At 35.0% G+C, this 12822-nt stretch overlaps 1 protein-coding gene across 1 annotated transcript in view; it reads right to left on the bottom strand.

Annotated features, from left to right (window-relative positions):
• LOC123546617 (MMS19 nucleotide excision repair protein homolog) overlaps positions 1–12768 on the bottom strand; it is a 65559-nt gene extending 52791 nt beyond the window's left edge. Inside the window, exons 1-6 of the mRNA XM_045333049.2 lie at positions 12674–12768; positions 7571–7619; positions 5173–5276; positions 4574–4659; positions 3733–3877; positions 2100–2287 (exon numbers count right to left, since the gene is read on the bottom strand). Of these exons, the coding sequence (XP_045188984.2) occupies positions 2100–2287; positions 3733–3877; positions 4574–4659; positions 5173–5276; positions 7571–7619; positions 12674–12752 (651 nt within the window). The 5' untranslated portion in view covers positions 12753–12768. The remainder of the gene's footprint in view (positions 1–2099; positions 2288–3732; positions 3878–4573; positions 4660–5172; positions 5277–7570; positions 7620–12673) is intronic.
• Positions 12769–12822: the final 54 nt, after the last annotated feature.

Genomic DNA, 12822 nt, shown 5'->3' with positions numbered 1-12822 from the left:
CTGAACAAGGCAGTCTGAAAGACAGCTAAATCCCCCGCCACTGTTATGGATAGTGAAAGGTAAACCTTTGACCTTGAGCTGTGACCTTGACCTTTAACTGACATGGCTGACCCATGAATTCTGCATATTGTCTTGATGAGGTGATCATTTGACCCAAGTTTCATGAAAATTCTTCCAGGGGTTTAGGAGATACAGAGCTCAAACCTTTGACCTTGAGTTGTGACCTTGACCTTGAGTTGACATGGCTGACTCATGAGTTCTTGATGAGGTGATCATTTGACCCAAGTTTGATGAAAATCCTTCAAAGGGTTTACAGGGTTTTTTCTTGCTGTTTTGGGAACATAGCCTATACCCACAAAATTGGGAATTTCAATGCATAAATGTTCCAAATTGGGAATCATTTAGTCCCATAGGATATAGTAAGACTGTGTTTAAGCACTTTCTCATAAACTTGTTTCACATTGTACAACCTCTTTAACATACTTCCATTACAAAATTGTCCATAATTTGGTCAATGTTTGTCCAATTTTGATGAGATTTTTTTCTGAATGTAGATTGGGAATTTGTGCACTCATTTTGGGAAAAATACATACTTTTTGGCATTGGGAATATAGCCGAATAACGGCTATAAAAACGGCCAAAAAAAACCCCTGGTTTAGGAGATACAGAGTGGACACAAAATGGAAGGCTAAAAACCTTTGACCTGGAGTTGTGACCTTGACCTTGAGCCAACATGGCTGACTCATGAGTTCTAAAATTCCATCAAGGGGTTTAGGAGATATAGAGCAGACACGAAATGGAAGGCTAAAACCTTTGACCTTGAGTTGTGACCTTGACCTTGAGCCAGCACGGCTGACTCATGAGTCCTGCACATTGTCTTGGATAGGTGATCATTTGACCCAGGTTTCATATGAATCCTTCAAGGGGATTGGAGATACAGAGCGGACACAAAATGGAAGGCTCAAACCTTTGACCTGGAGTTGTGACCTTGCCCTTGAGCCAACATGGCTGACTCATGAGTTCTGCACATCACCTTGATGAGGTGATCATTTGACCCAAGTTTGATGAAAATCCTTCAAGGGGTTTAGGAGATACAGAGCGGACACAAAATGGAAGGCTCAAACCTTTGACCCCAAGTTGTGACCTTGACCTTGAGCCAGCATGGCTGACTCATGGATTATACACATCGTCTTGATGAGGTGATCATTTGACCCAAGTTTTATAAAATTCCTTCAAGGGGTTTAGGAGATATAGAGCGGACACAAAATGGAAGGCTAAAACCTTTGACCTTGGGTTGTGACCTTGACCTTGAGCCGACAAGACTGACTCATGAGTTCTGCACATCGTCTTGATTAGGTGATCATTTGACCCAAATTTCATGAAAATCCTTCAAGGGGTTTAGGAGATATGGAGTGGACACGAAAGTGTTATTGACAGACGGACGGACGGAGTCCATTCCTATAACACCCCCGCCAAGAGATTAACAAAGCTGGTATATGGTCAGTGAAGGAACATTTCTGTGATATTATTCAAAGTAGATTTCATGGAGACAAACAATCTAACCACGTTTTATGCATACCATTAACCAAGTTTTTATCATGATTTGTAGTTTTACATATACCAAAGTGATCAAAAACAAATTCATCCTAGATTTTAAACTGAAACACATTATTACCATGTATCATGAGATAAGGTAGACTAGATGCCTCTTTTGAGAGTAACATTCTGATCAAGTTCCATAAAGATTTGGCCTTGTGCCCTTTATATTGTTAACAGTAAAATTGTTGACTATGATGGATGACACATGTCGAAGACGGACAATGAACACAGAGCAACCTCAAGAACTCACCTTTGGCACTTTGGTGCTCAGGTGACCTAACAATCAAAGACTAAGTATCAGCCATAGAAAATCTAGGTGTTTCAAAGGATAACTACTTCCAGTTAATTGAAAAAAAAACAACCCAAAACATGCCAATACTTTGCAAACAAATCATAAAATAAATTTACCGACTGGTCTCTATACCAGTTTACAGAAGCAGATAGGTTGAGATATAAAACTTTTTATTATTTAATGCTTGTATATGTCTATGGTGACTTACAGGTGTAAAGTCTATAGGAAAATAGCATGACACCACTTCAAACATTTCCTCAACAAACACCCCCAGTGGGAGATTCTGTATCACAATTTGAGCACAGGTAAATGCCAGGATGAGATTTCTGGGGTCTTGTTCCGAGTCCATGGCCTGCATGTAACCATACACAAAATCTGTTCCCAGCTTCTGTACATCTTAGAAATATAATAACATACTGAATATTTAAACATGTTTCACATATCTGAATAATAAAATGTTCCTTCATTAGTTATTCTTTAGAATTTCAATTTTCCTGTGCAAAATGTAACAACAAAGCAGTGCGAAAATCGGATAACTGCATTGGCATAAAGGAGCAAATATCCACTTAGGGCCATTTTATATCCTGTTTTGACATTCTACTTTATTAGACATATGACAAAGTTGTGAGATGAACAGCAAAGCTCTGATACGTGAATATGTATTCAACTACAACTTATAAACCTATTTTCCAAAAAAGAATAGTAAAATAACAACCACAAGATAAAGGCAACACATCTCAAAAGATCATAAGCTTAACTACTGTTACTTAGCTTTTAAACAAAATTTCATACTCATTTCATTGTAGTTTATTATCATTAATTTTCACCAGATCAATTATTTAAACAATTTGAGAATACAAAATTCAAAGATTACTGGTAAAACATTCAAAATTTCAGTTTAATGTCCTTTTGATTTAAAACTATGCAGAAATTTTGACTGATATAATCCATACTTTCCTAAATCAGTGGCAGTTGGGAAAAATTACAGTAAATTCAGCCCTTCCAATCTTAGTCTAACTTCCTGACGTAAAATGTTGAATGATAAACATAGGTGTGAGGATGTACATACCTTACTGGTATGAGGTTGTATGCACCTTGCAGGTTTGATATTGTACTCACCATGCCAGTCTGAGGTTGCATGAACCTTGCAAGTGTGAGGTTGTACTCACCTTGCCAGTCTGAGGTAGTATGAACCTTGCAAGTATGAGGTTGTACACACCTTGCAGGTGTGAGGTTGTACACACCTTGCAGGTGTGAGGTGGTGCACACCTTGTAGGTGTGAGGTTGTATGCACCTTGCTAATCTGAGGATGTGCCTACCTTGCAAGTGTAAGGTTGTACCTACCTTGCAGGTGTGAGGTTTTATACACCTTGCAGGTGTGAGGTGGTGCACACCTTGTAGGTGTGAGGTTGTATGCACCTTGCACTGGTGAGGTATGCACCTTGCAGGTGTGAGGTTGTATGCACCTTGCACTGGTGAGGTATGCACCTTGTAGGTGTGGGGTTGTATGCACCTTGCACTGGTGAGGTATGCACCTTGTAGGTGTGAGATTGTATGCACCTTGCTAATATGAGGTTGTACCTTCCTTGCAGGTGTAAAGTTGTACCTACCTTGCAGGTGTGAGGTTGTACCCACCTTAAAAGTGTGAAGTTGTACACACCTTGCAGGTGTTAGGTTGTACACTCATTGCAGGTGTGAGGTTGTACACAGCTTTACCTTGCAAGTGTGAGGTTGTATGCATCTTGCAGTCGTAAGTTTAACATACCTTGCAGATGTTGTGTAAGAAATTGTAAGATAGGTGTGAGGTTGTATGCATCTTGCAGTTGTGAGTTTATACATACCTTGCAGATGTTGTGTAAGAAATTGTAAGATTATATTGTAGACAGATTTTCTTCCTGCCTGGGCCAGTGACTGGGTATGAACCTCCTTAAATATTGTGCGACAGATAGTTTCTATTATTTCACCAGAAATCTCTCCTGACATGCTCTGAAATAAGCAAAATATAAAATTTAATATTACTGGTATTTGACAAAGTTTAAATATACCTCTATTAAACAAATATAATTCTCAGAACCCCTTCAAAACTCATCTGTCTACAAAATATGTTAACTTAAATATGGAACTGTTACATGTAATATATGCTTATTTAAGACATAATGAACAGACATGCAGAGGTTTGCCTTTATCAAGGTGCATTAATGTTATGAGGCCAAACAAACTCTTATTAAAATATATCTGTTGACATGTATTCATGGCATTACTTTTTTGGTACAGTAGTAGCTGATGACTTTGATTGTTTATTAAGTGTGTAGTTCATTAGCAGCTTCAATTTAAAAAGTGACAATTTGAAAGTCTGAAAGCCTGTTGTGTTGTTTTAGACTGGAAACACTTTTTTCAGGGGACCAGAGATGTAGAAGACAGTTACTGCTCTACTGATACATTGAAACTCAAATGCAAAAATATATAAAGAGAACTCAGACATAATGAAAACTGGAAAAACCTTTAAAATTCTGCAGAACTGATCAAAGTAACTCATACCTTTATTTCTTTGTCAGCAGACTTTATCTCAAAACATTACCTGAATTTCAAGCATTAGTGTATATATACCTGCATAGTTATCTCTAAACCATTCTGTATAATACTGATCTGAACTACTTGGAAAGTAGACTTGCAGATACCTACCAAGGCCTCCAGACCATAAAGGGCTTGTGGCTGCAGAGAGTGGTGATCTCGTAATTTCTCACACAGAAATGTTGACAGCAGGCTGACTGAAATTGTCAGACTTACAAATTCAAAATGAAGTGCTCTGCATTAAGATTTCTTTTATATTTTGTACTACAGAATACTGTAAAATCAGTTCATTTCATGGGCATGAAATTTTGTGGTTTTGGTCAAAACGGCAATATCATGCGGATATGAGTTCCTGGATTTCAACTTTTGAACATAAAATGAATATGATTTTACTTGTTCGTTGGGATTAAATTTCATGGATTGACTCAAACACGAAATCCACGAAAATTAGTCCCCCACGAATATTAATGATTTCACAGTACATTCTAAAACAAAAGTATTTCGCATTCTCCTAAGGAGTCATTCACCACTTCTTATGAACATAAAGTACTGTCATATACTTGTATTACAGCTTTTTCAGACTTAAAATCTGCTCATGAGAAAGAGATATTAATATTCCCAATGTTACAAGAGAACAAATTTGCTTATGAGAAAGATAAATTACATGTAATGTTAACCATGTTAAAAGAGAACTTATTAAGTATTTTCACCTTGGTTATGATTGACAAAGTTGACAGGAAGTTCGTGCAGTATGTCTGCAATCAGTCGTGTAGCACGTGCTCTAATTGCATGTTCTTTATTCGTCAAATAATCTCTACAATAAAGTAAACACTTACAAAATAGGAACAAAATAAATAGTTTTGTTTTAATCAATCAAAATGAAAATCAAAGGAAAAGCTGCAGCCAATGCCCTAATTTGTTTATTAACTTTCTTACACAAAATTCTTGCTGAATTTTGACAGAAAGACTAAACCTTTTTTGCATATAAATAAGTCAGTGGAACAAATGAGCCTGATAAAAAAAAGTTTCTTGTTTTTTAGTTTAGCCCCATTTTTTCAACACTGTATCAGTAATTTTTTGGCCACAGTTAACTTAATCAGTGTTCTTGTATTCTGTACCAGTACCAACGTGAGACTCAGATGAAGGACAAATGATTTCAGACACATTGTTTTCATCAATTTGTCATCTATATAGACAATATGTCTCACTTGGAGATTGGACTCTCAACTCAAAAGACTATAGATCTGTACTCTCCCTATGGAACTGAGCAGCTTGATAAAACAAATACATGTATGTAAATATTTTTTCTAAATATTTTTTTTAACATATTTAAATAATTCTATGCCATTTTTTTAAAACATACATAATGTGATGTATACCTTTTTTTTAAAATAACTCACTTAAATGATTCTACCCCAACATTATTCCAGTTTTTTAAATAACTCACTTTATCAATTCTATACCAACATTATTCCATTTTACTACCATTTTTAAATGTACTAAAACAGGAATGTTATATTGCTCATTGATAAAAAAGGAAATCAGGGGAACCTGCTACACCTTCTATCAAAATTACAATTTTTCACATTTTTTATCTTATCTGAAAACTTTTATTATTTTTTTTTTCCAAAACGAGAAAATCTGTTAAAAAGGAAGAATCAAATCTCTGTTCAATAAATAATTGTACACTATTTTTACATCCAACTAACTTTTGTCACATTTGCAAGGATAAATAACAAGAGCTGTCACATGAGACAGCGCGCTCGACTATTTCGATGCTGGATAGTGAAACTGGGCACATCTGAGGAAACTAGAGCTGTCACTGGAGTGTTTAATGACTCCAATTGTGGATGAAGATATTGCACAATAGCCTGAGTCTATGTCAAAAATATCTACTTAAAGTAATAAGAGAGGTAAAGATAAAATGTATCAAAATACTATATAAGTATATCCTAAGCAAAAAGGGGCATAATTCATTAAATATTGGTGCAGAGTTATGCATCTTGTGTCATATGGTGTGGGTGATGATGTTGAACAACTATTTTAAGTTCGATTCAAATCCATTCAGTAATAACAGAGACAGAGTGAAAGTGCATCAAAACTTTAACCTAAAATTCTAAGTAAAAAGGGGGAATAATTAATGAAAAATTGGTGCCAGAGTTATGCACCTTGCATCATATGGTGTGGGTGATGATGTTAAACAACTATTTTAAGTTTGAATCAAATCCATTCAGTAATAACAGAGACAGAGTGAAAGTGCATCAAAACTTTAACCTAAAATTCTAAGTAAAAAGGGGAAATAATTCATGAAAAATTGGTCCCAGAGTTATGCACCTTGTGTCATATGATAAGGGTAATGATGTTGAGCAACTGTTTAAGTTTGATTTCAGATCCATTCAGTAATAACAGAGATGTAGTGAAAGTGCACCAAAACTTTAACCTGAAATTCTAAGTAAAAAGGGGGAATAATTCATGAAAAATTGGTGCCAGAGTTATGCATCTTGTGTCATATGATGTGGGTGATGATGCTGAACAACTATTTTAAGTTTGAATCAAATCCATTCAGTAATAACAGAGGTAGAGTGAAAGTGCACCAAAACTTTAACCTGAAATTCTAAGTAAAAAGGGGGAATAATTAATGAAAAAATGGTGCCATAGTTATGCACCTTGTGTCATATGATGTGGGTGATGATGCTGAACAACTATTTTAAGTTTGAATCAAATCCATTCAGTAATAACAGATATAGAGTGAAAGTGCACCAAAACTTTAACCAGAAAATCTAAGTGAAAAGGGGGGGATAATTCATGAAATATTGGCACCAGAGTTATGGCCCTTATGTCAAATGATGTGGATGATGATGAGGAATAAGTATTTCAAGTTTGAATCAAATCCATCAAGTAATTACAGAGATAAGTTGAAAAAACAGAAAGTGTAAAAAAACTTTAACTAAGGTGGGTACGCAGAAAGACGCCCACACCGGGTCGAGTAGGATAGCTCTCCTTATACTTTGTATAGTCAAGCTAAAAATTACAAATATAAGTCTTCAGTGAAACTTTTAAAACTTTAATTTTTACAACATAATTATAACAAGATATTTAATAACTTACCCTAAATCTTCTATAATATCTGTTAATGTCACATTTCCTCCAGCCAATTCTGAAATGAAATTCTTTAATGTTACATGTTTAATAAAAGATTTAACTACTTGCAAGTCAAAGAATTGGACTTGCACTGTATATATGATTGGCAGAATGTACATGTTTGGTACTGTATACATGTTTGGTACTGTGTGCATGTTAAATGTTTGACACAATGGATATGTTTGGTACTGTATACATGTTTGGTAGTGTGCGCATTCTAAATGTTTGGCACAGTGAATATGTGTGGTGCTGTGTAAATGTTTGGAACAGTGTGCATGTTTGGTACTGTGTATATGTTTTGTACTGTATACATGTTTGGTACTGTGTGCATATTAAAAGTTTGGCACAGTGAATATGTTTGGCACTGTGTACATGTTTGGCACAGTGTATATGTTTGGTACAGTGTGCATGTTTGGTATAGTGTGTATGTTTGGTACTGTGTATATATATTTGGTACTGTGTATATGTTTGGAACTGTATATATATGTTTGGTACTGTGCATATGTTTGGTACTATGTATATATTTGGTACAGTGTGCATGTTTGGTACTGTTCTGTGTATATGTTGGGAACTGTGAATATGTTTGGTACTGTGTATATGTTTGGAAGTGTGTATATGTTTGGAACTGTGAATATGTTTGGTACAGTGTATATGTTTGGTACTGTGTGTATCTTTGGTACAGTGTGCATGTTTAGAACAGTGTATATGTCTGGTACTGTGTATATGTTTGGTACAGTGTGCATGTTTGCACTGTATACATCTGGTACAATGTGCATGTTAAAAGTTTGGTACAGTTTATATGTTTGGTACTGTGTATGTGTTTGGTACAGTGTGCATGTTTGGTACAGCATGCAAGTTTGGTACTGTTTATATGTTTGGTACTGTGTATATGTTTGGTACAGCATGCAAGTTTGGTACTGTTTATATGTTTTGTACTGTGTGCATGTTTGGTACTGTATACATGTTTGGTACAGTATACATGTTTGCACTGCATACATGTTTGGTACAGTGTTCATGTTAAATGTTTGGAACAGTGTATATGTTTGGTACAGTGTGCATGTTTGGTACAGTGTATATGTTTGGTACAGTGTGCATGTTTGGTACTGTGTATATGTTTGGTACAGTGTGCATGTTTGGTACTGTGTATATGTTTGGTACAGTGTGCATGTTTGGTACTGTGTATATGTTTGGTACAGTGTGCATGTTTGGTACTGTGTATATGTTTGGTACAGTGTGCATGTTTGGTACTGTGTATATGTTTGGTACAGTGTGCATGTTTGGTACAGTGTGCATGTTTGGTACTGTGTATATGTTTGGTACAGTGTGCATGTTTGGAACAGTGTATATGTTTGGTACAGTGTGCATGTTTGGTACAGTGTATATGTTTGGTACAGTGTGCATGTTTGGTACAGTGTATATGTTTGGTACAGTGTGCATGTTTGGTACTGTGTATATGTTTGGTACAGTGTGCATGTTTGGTACAGTGTATATGTTTGGTACAGTGTGCATGTTTGGTACTGTGTATATGTTTGGTACAGTGTGCATGTTTGGTACTGTGTATATGTTTGGAACATTATATATGTTTGGTACAGGGAATACATTTGGTACTATGTATATGTTTGCAACAGTTCACTGTACATGTTTGGTATTGTGTACATGTTTGGTACCGCATACTTGTTTGGTGCATGTCATTACTGTATACATGCTTGGTAGAGTGTATGTTTATTATTGTAAAATACATATTTGATAAAGTGTACAGGTTTGGTACAATGTATATGGTTGGTAAGCTGTACAGGTTTGGTTCATAATGGTATCAAGTTAAGTAGATAAAGTATATAAGTTTGGTACAGTGTACATGTTTGGTATGTACAGTGTACATGTTTGTTACAGTCTATATGGTTGGAACAGAAATGCATGAGTGGCCATCTTATATGCTATTATCTTTTCTAGATAAGATGAATTCAAGTTATTACATTTTTCTGTGTCATTCAGGGCAATGTAGAAAAACACCGTTTAATGTTTACATTTTAACAAACATCTGACTACATGTTTGCCTTTAAAATTCTGATAGTATTTTTTCAGGCTTAGTGAAGCACAAACATAACCCCATTTGGTTTTATTTCATTCTCATGTCAAACATACAAAATGTACAACAAAGATTTTATCACAGCAACCAGCCAAGAGCAACAGATTTCACAATTACTGAAACTATTGGAATGTTCATTTATGCAAAAGGTAATGGAAGGAAACAACGAAATAAGCAGTTCTGCGGAAACGGCTAAAACAGCCCACAAGATATGGCTCCTGCAAATTAGGCAATCTGCATTTTCACTTTTATTTTAGTTTTTATTCTGCAAAGAAAAGTCATTTGATCATGCATTTATAATCATAGTTTGTTCTGACCAGTCTGAAAGGGACAGCATTACTACAGGATTTTTGTTTGATAACAACATAAGACTGAAGCTTTTGAAATCCATAGATTTTTTTCCCCTTACTTTCTAAATCATTAATTTTAAATGCATTAGCATGCTGAGAACTAACTATTGTAATAGATCTATATGAAAAAATGGATTTTTTCTGTACGAGTTCTTTCTTTACAGGAAGTGGCTATTCTTACGGTCCCGTAAGAATAGTGAAAAGCCCGAATGTGTCTATTCCTACAGCTCTCCCGTACGAATCATGAAAAGACCGCAGGCGGTTATTCCTACGGAAGTTTTGTGTTACACATCATAATGAGTTCATTTAACTGATATAAATAAAATTTCTCCCAACTTCTTTACTTTTCCGGTACTGTATCGTAAGTGTAAAATACTAATTTAACTGAAATTTGTCGTCTAAACAGTCAGGGGTGTAACTGTTTTAAGTCATGTAACCTATTGCAGTTACTTTTTCAAAATATACATGTAGCTAACTCAGGTAAGTTATTCAAAAAAAGTCTTTATGCAGTTCTTACAAAGTGACCTTTAAAGTGAAATCAGTAGCAAACTGTGGTTAATCAAATTATCTTTTAGTCAAATCATGACCTGATAAGCATAATAGGATGTTAAGAGTTTTATAGCTTTTAAACTTTTGCGTAAAACTTTATCAGCCTTGCGTAAAAAATTTTACTGCATAGCTGGAAAGATAAAAGTTCAAGGATTCAGGAAATAATTGCAACAGTCTCATTCAAAATGAGGAATTGGCACAGGAGGGCTTTGTAATATTTTATGATAACTGAAACAAGTTATGGAAGTATTCAGCAATAACTCAAATGGGTTATAAACTGCGATAACCTGAAACAGTTACACCCCTGACTGCTAAATAAATCAGAAAACGATTGTTGGTTGTACAAATACATGCCATAATTTTTCAGAACGTTTCCGGGATTCTGAGTTAAAATTTCAAAGATTTTTACCTTTTGTCCAGGACATACACCGTGACTTTGGTATTCGTCTGTTTCATGCAAAAATATCATACTATTACGTGTAGTTTCCAGAGATAAACAATGTTCACTCGCTTGTTTTTATTTGCTGCAAATGTGGTCTAGCTTTCTAAGGGAGGTAAATACATGTACAGGGAATACACATCTATAGTTCGGCACGGGAATTTATTGCGTTCCAGAGATGAACAGAATTAAGAGACTTACTATATACGTTGATTATAAGAATCAACCAGGTCATCATGATTTAGATTCTAGCTAATTTGGTATTACATGTATTCTAAAGCTTAAACATTTATCTATTTATCTAATGATTAAATTGAATCCTTCAAGGAATAAAATAAATTTTGTAGATAAAAATCGACAATATAAAATATATGGAGTTGGGTCAATTTTCATCGGTCGGTCGGCAAAGGCATTCAACATTTTAATTTAGAATATGTGTGACAATCGATCTAGATCTTAAATGATTACAACCTTTTAAAATAATTATCATTTAATTGACCGTTTTCAATAATCTCTTCCATAAAGGCTACATGTAGCTTTACCGCCAACGTGCTAAAAACAAGGAGATTTACGACTTTTCTTCCTAATTTAAGTATCATAAAACAGTTATTGATTGCATAATCCTGCCAGTTCTTAATCAGGGTCATCATAATAACTGACTGTAACTTAATCAGTGTCATTATAAGATCGTCGCGCGAATCAACACGTGTCCCGCTCGAGGGCATGAAACTGATTAGGAATAAACAATGTGACACCGCGGACTGTTTATTGTGTAAAATTGAACAATTTATAGACAAAAAACATTTTTTTTTTTTATTATTTTTATTTGTTCCTATATTTTTATTTTTTCCGGGACTTTGCAACACTGTCCGGGACACCGGGACGAGTATGTAATTTTCGGGACAATCCCTGGCAATCCGGGACGTATCACATGTATGTTGTACAGATGTAGATGTAAATAAATATGTTATTAAGTATAAATACATGCAAATTTTTCACAACAGTACAAATCTCTTACCACTCTAAACATTCTTATTGCCCTTTAATTTAGTTTTAACTTTTATACTTGACGTTTGTCACACAGCTTGACATGCTTGCATCAATTCAGACCTGATATTTTATTTGTAACACAATGACCAAATGTGATTATACATCATTTCGGAAATAGGTTGAAAATGTATCAGTTGAATGACTTCATACAAAGTATTAGAATACAAAACTGCCATAGGAATAACCACCTGTGGGCTTTTCACTTAATTCTTACAGGAGAGCCGTAAGAATAGCCTCCGATGTATCAGTTTAATGACTTCATACAATGTATAATAATACAAAACTGCCATAGGAATAACCACCTGTGGGCTTTTCACTTAATTCTTACAGGATCGTAAGAATAGCCACTTCCTTCTTTTTAATTTAGCTGCTCAGTCTCAGTTATGTTTATCATTAACATAATAAACAGGTGGCTGACTAGCTTTAACAAAAAGTAACCTAGTTAAGAATTTATTTTGATACGAATTGATTGTGGTTCGAATCACGTATTTACCCCGAACCTGTAGTGTCACCCTCTATATCAGGGCTAGATACAATATTTTCTTTAGGATAATGGACAGGGCTTCAGAAGTATCAATAAACTGCCAAAATCACACCTCTTGACAAATCTTTAGGAACAGAATCGTCAGAATTTTCGATAAAATTTCTAATGCAAGTTTCTCTGGGCGCAGCCATATTTACGACTCGCAGAAAATAAAGCAATAAAATATAGCTTTGAGTACTGAAATACATTATATATCGTACT

Source organism: Mercenaria mercenaria, chromosome 9 (assembly GCF_021730395.1).
Source record: "Mercenaria mercenaria strain notata chromosome 9, MADL_Memer_1, whole genome shotgun sequence".
NCBI lineage: Eukaryota > Metazoa > Mollusca > Bivalvia > Venerida > Veneridae > Mercenaria > Mercenaria mercenaria.
Note: the sequence above shows the minus strand (reverse complement) of the source record. Positions and strands in the feature narration are given on the sequence as shown.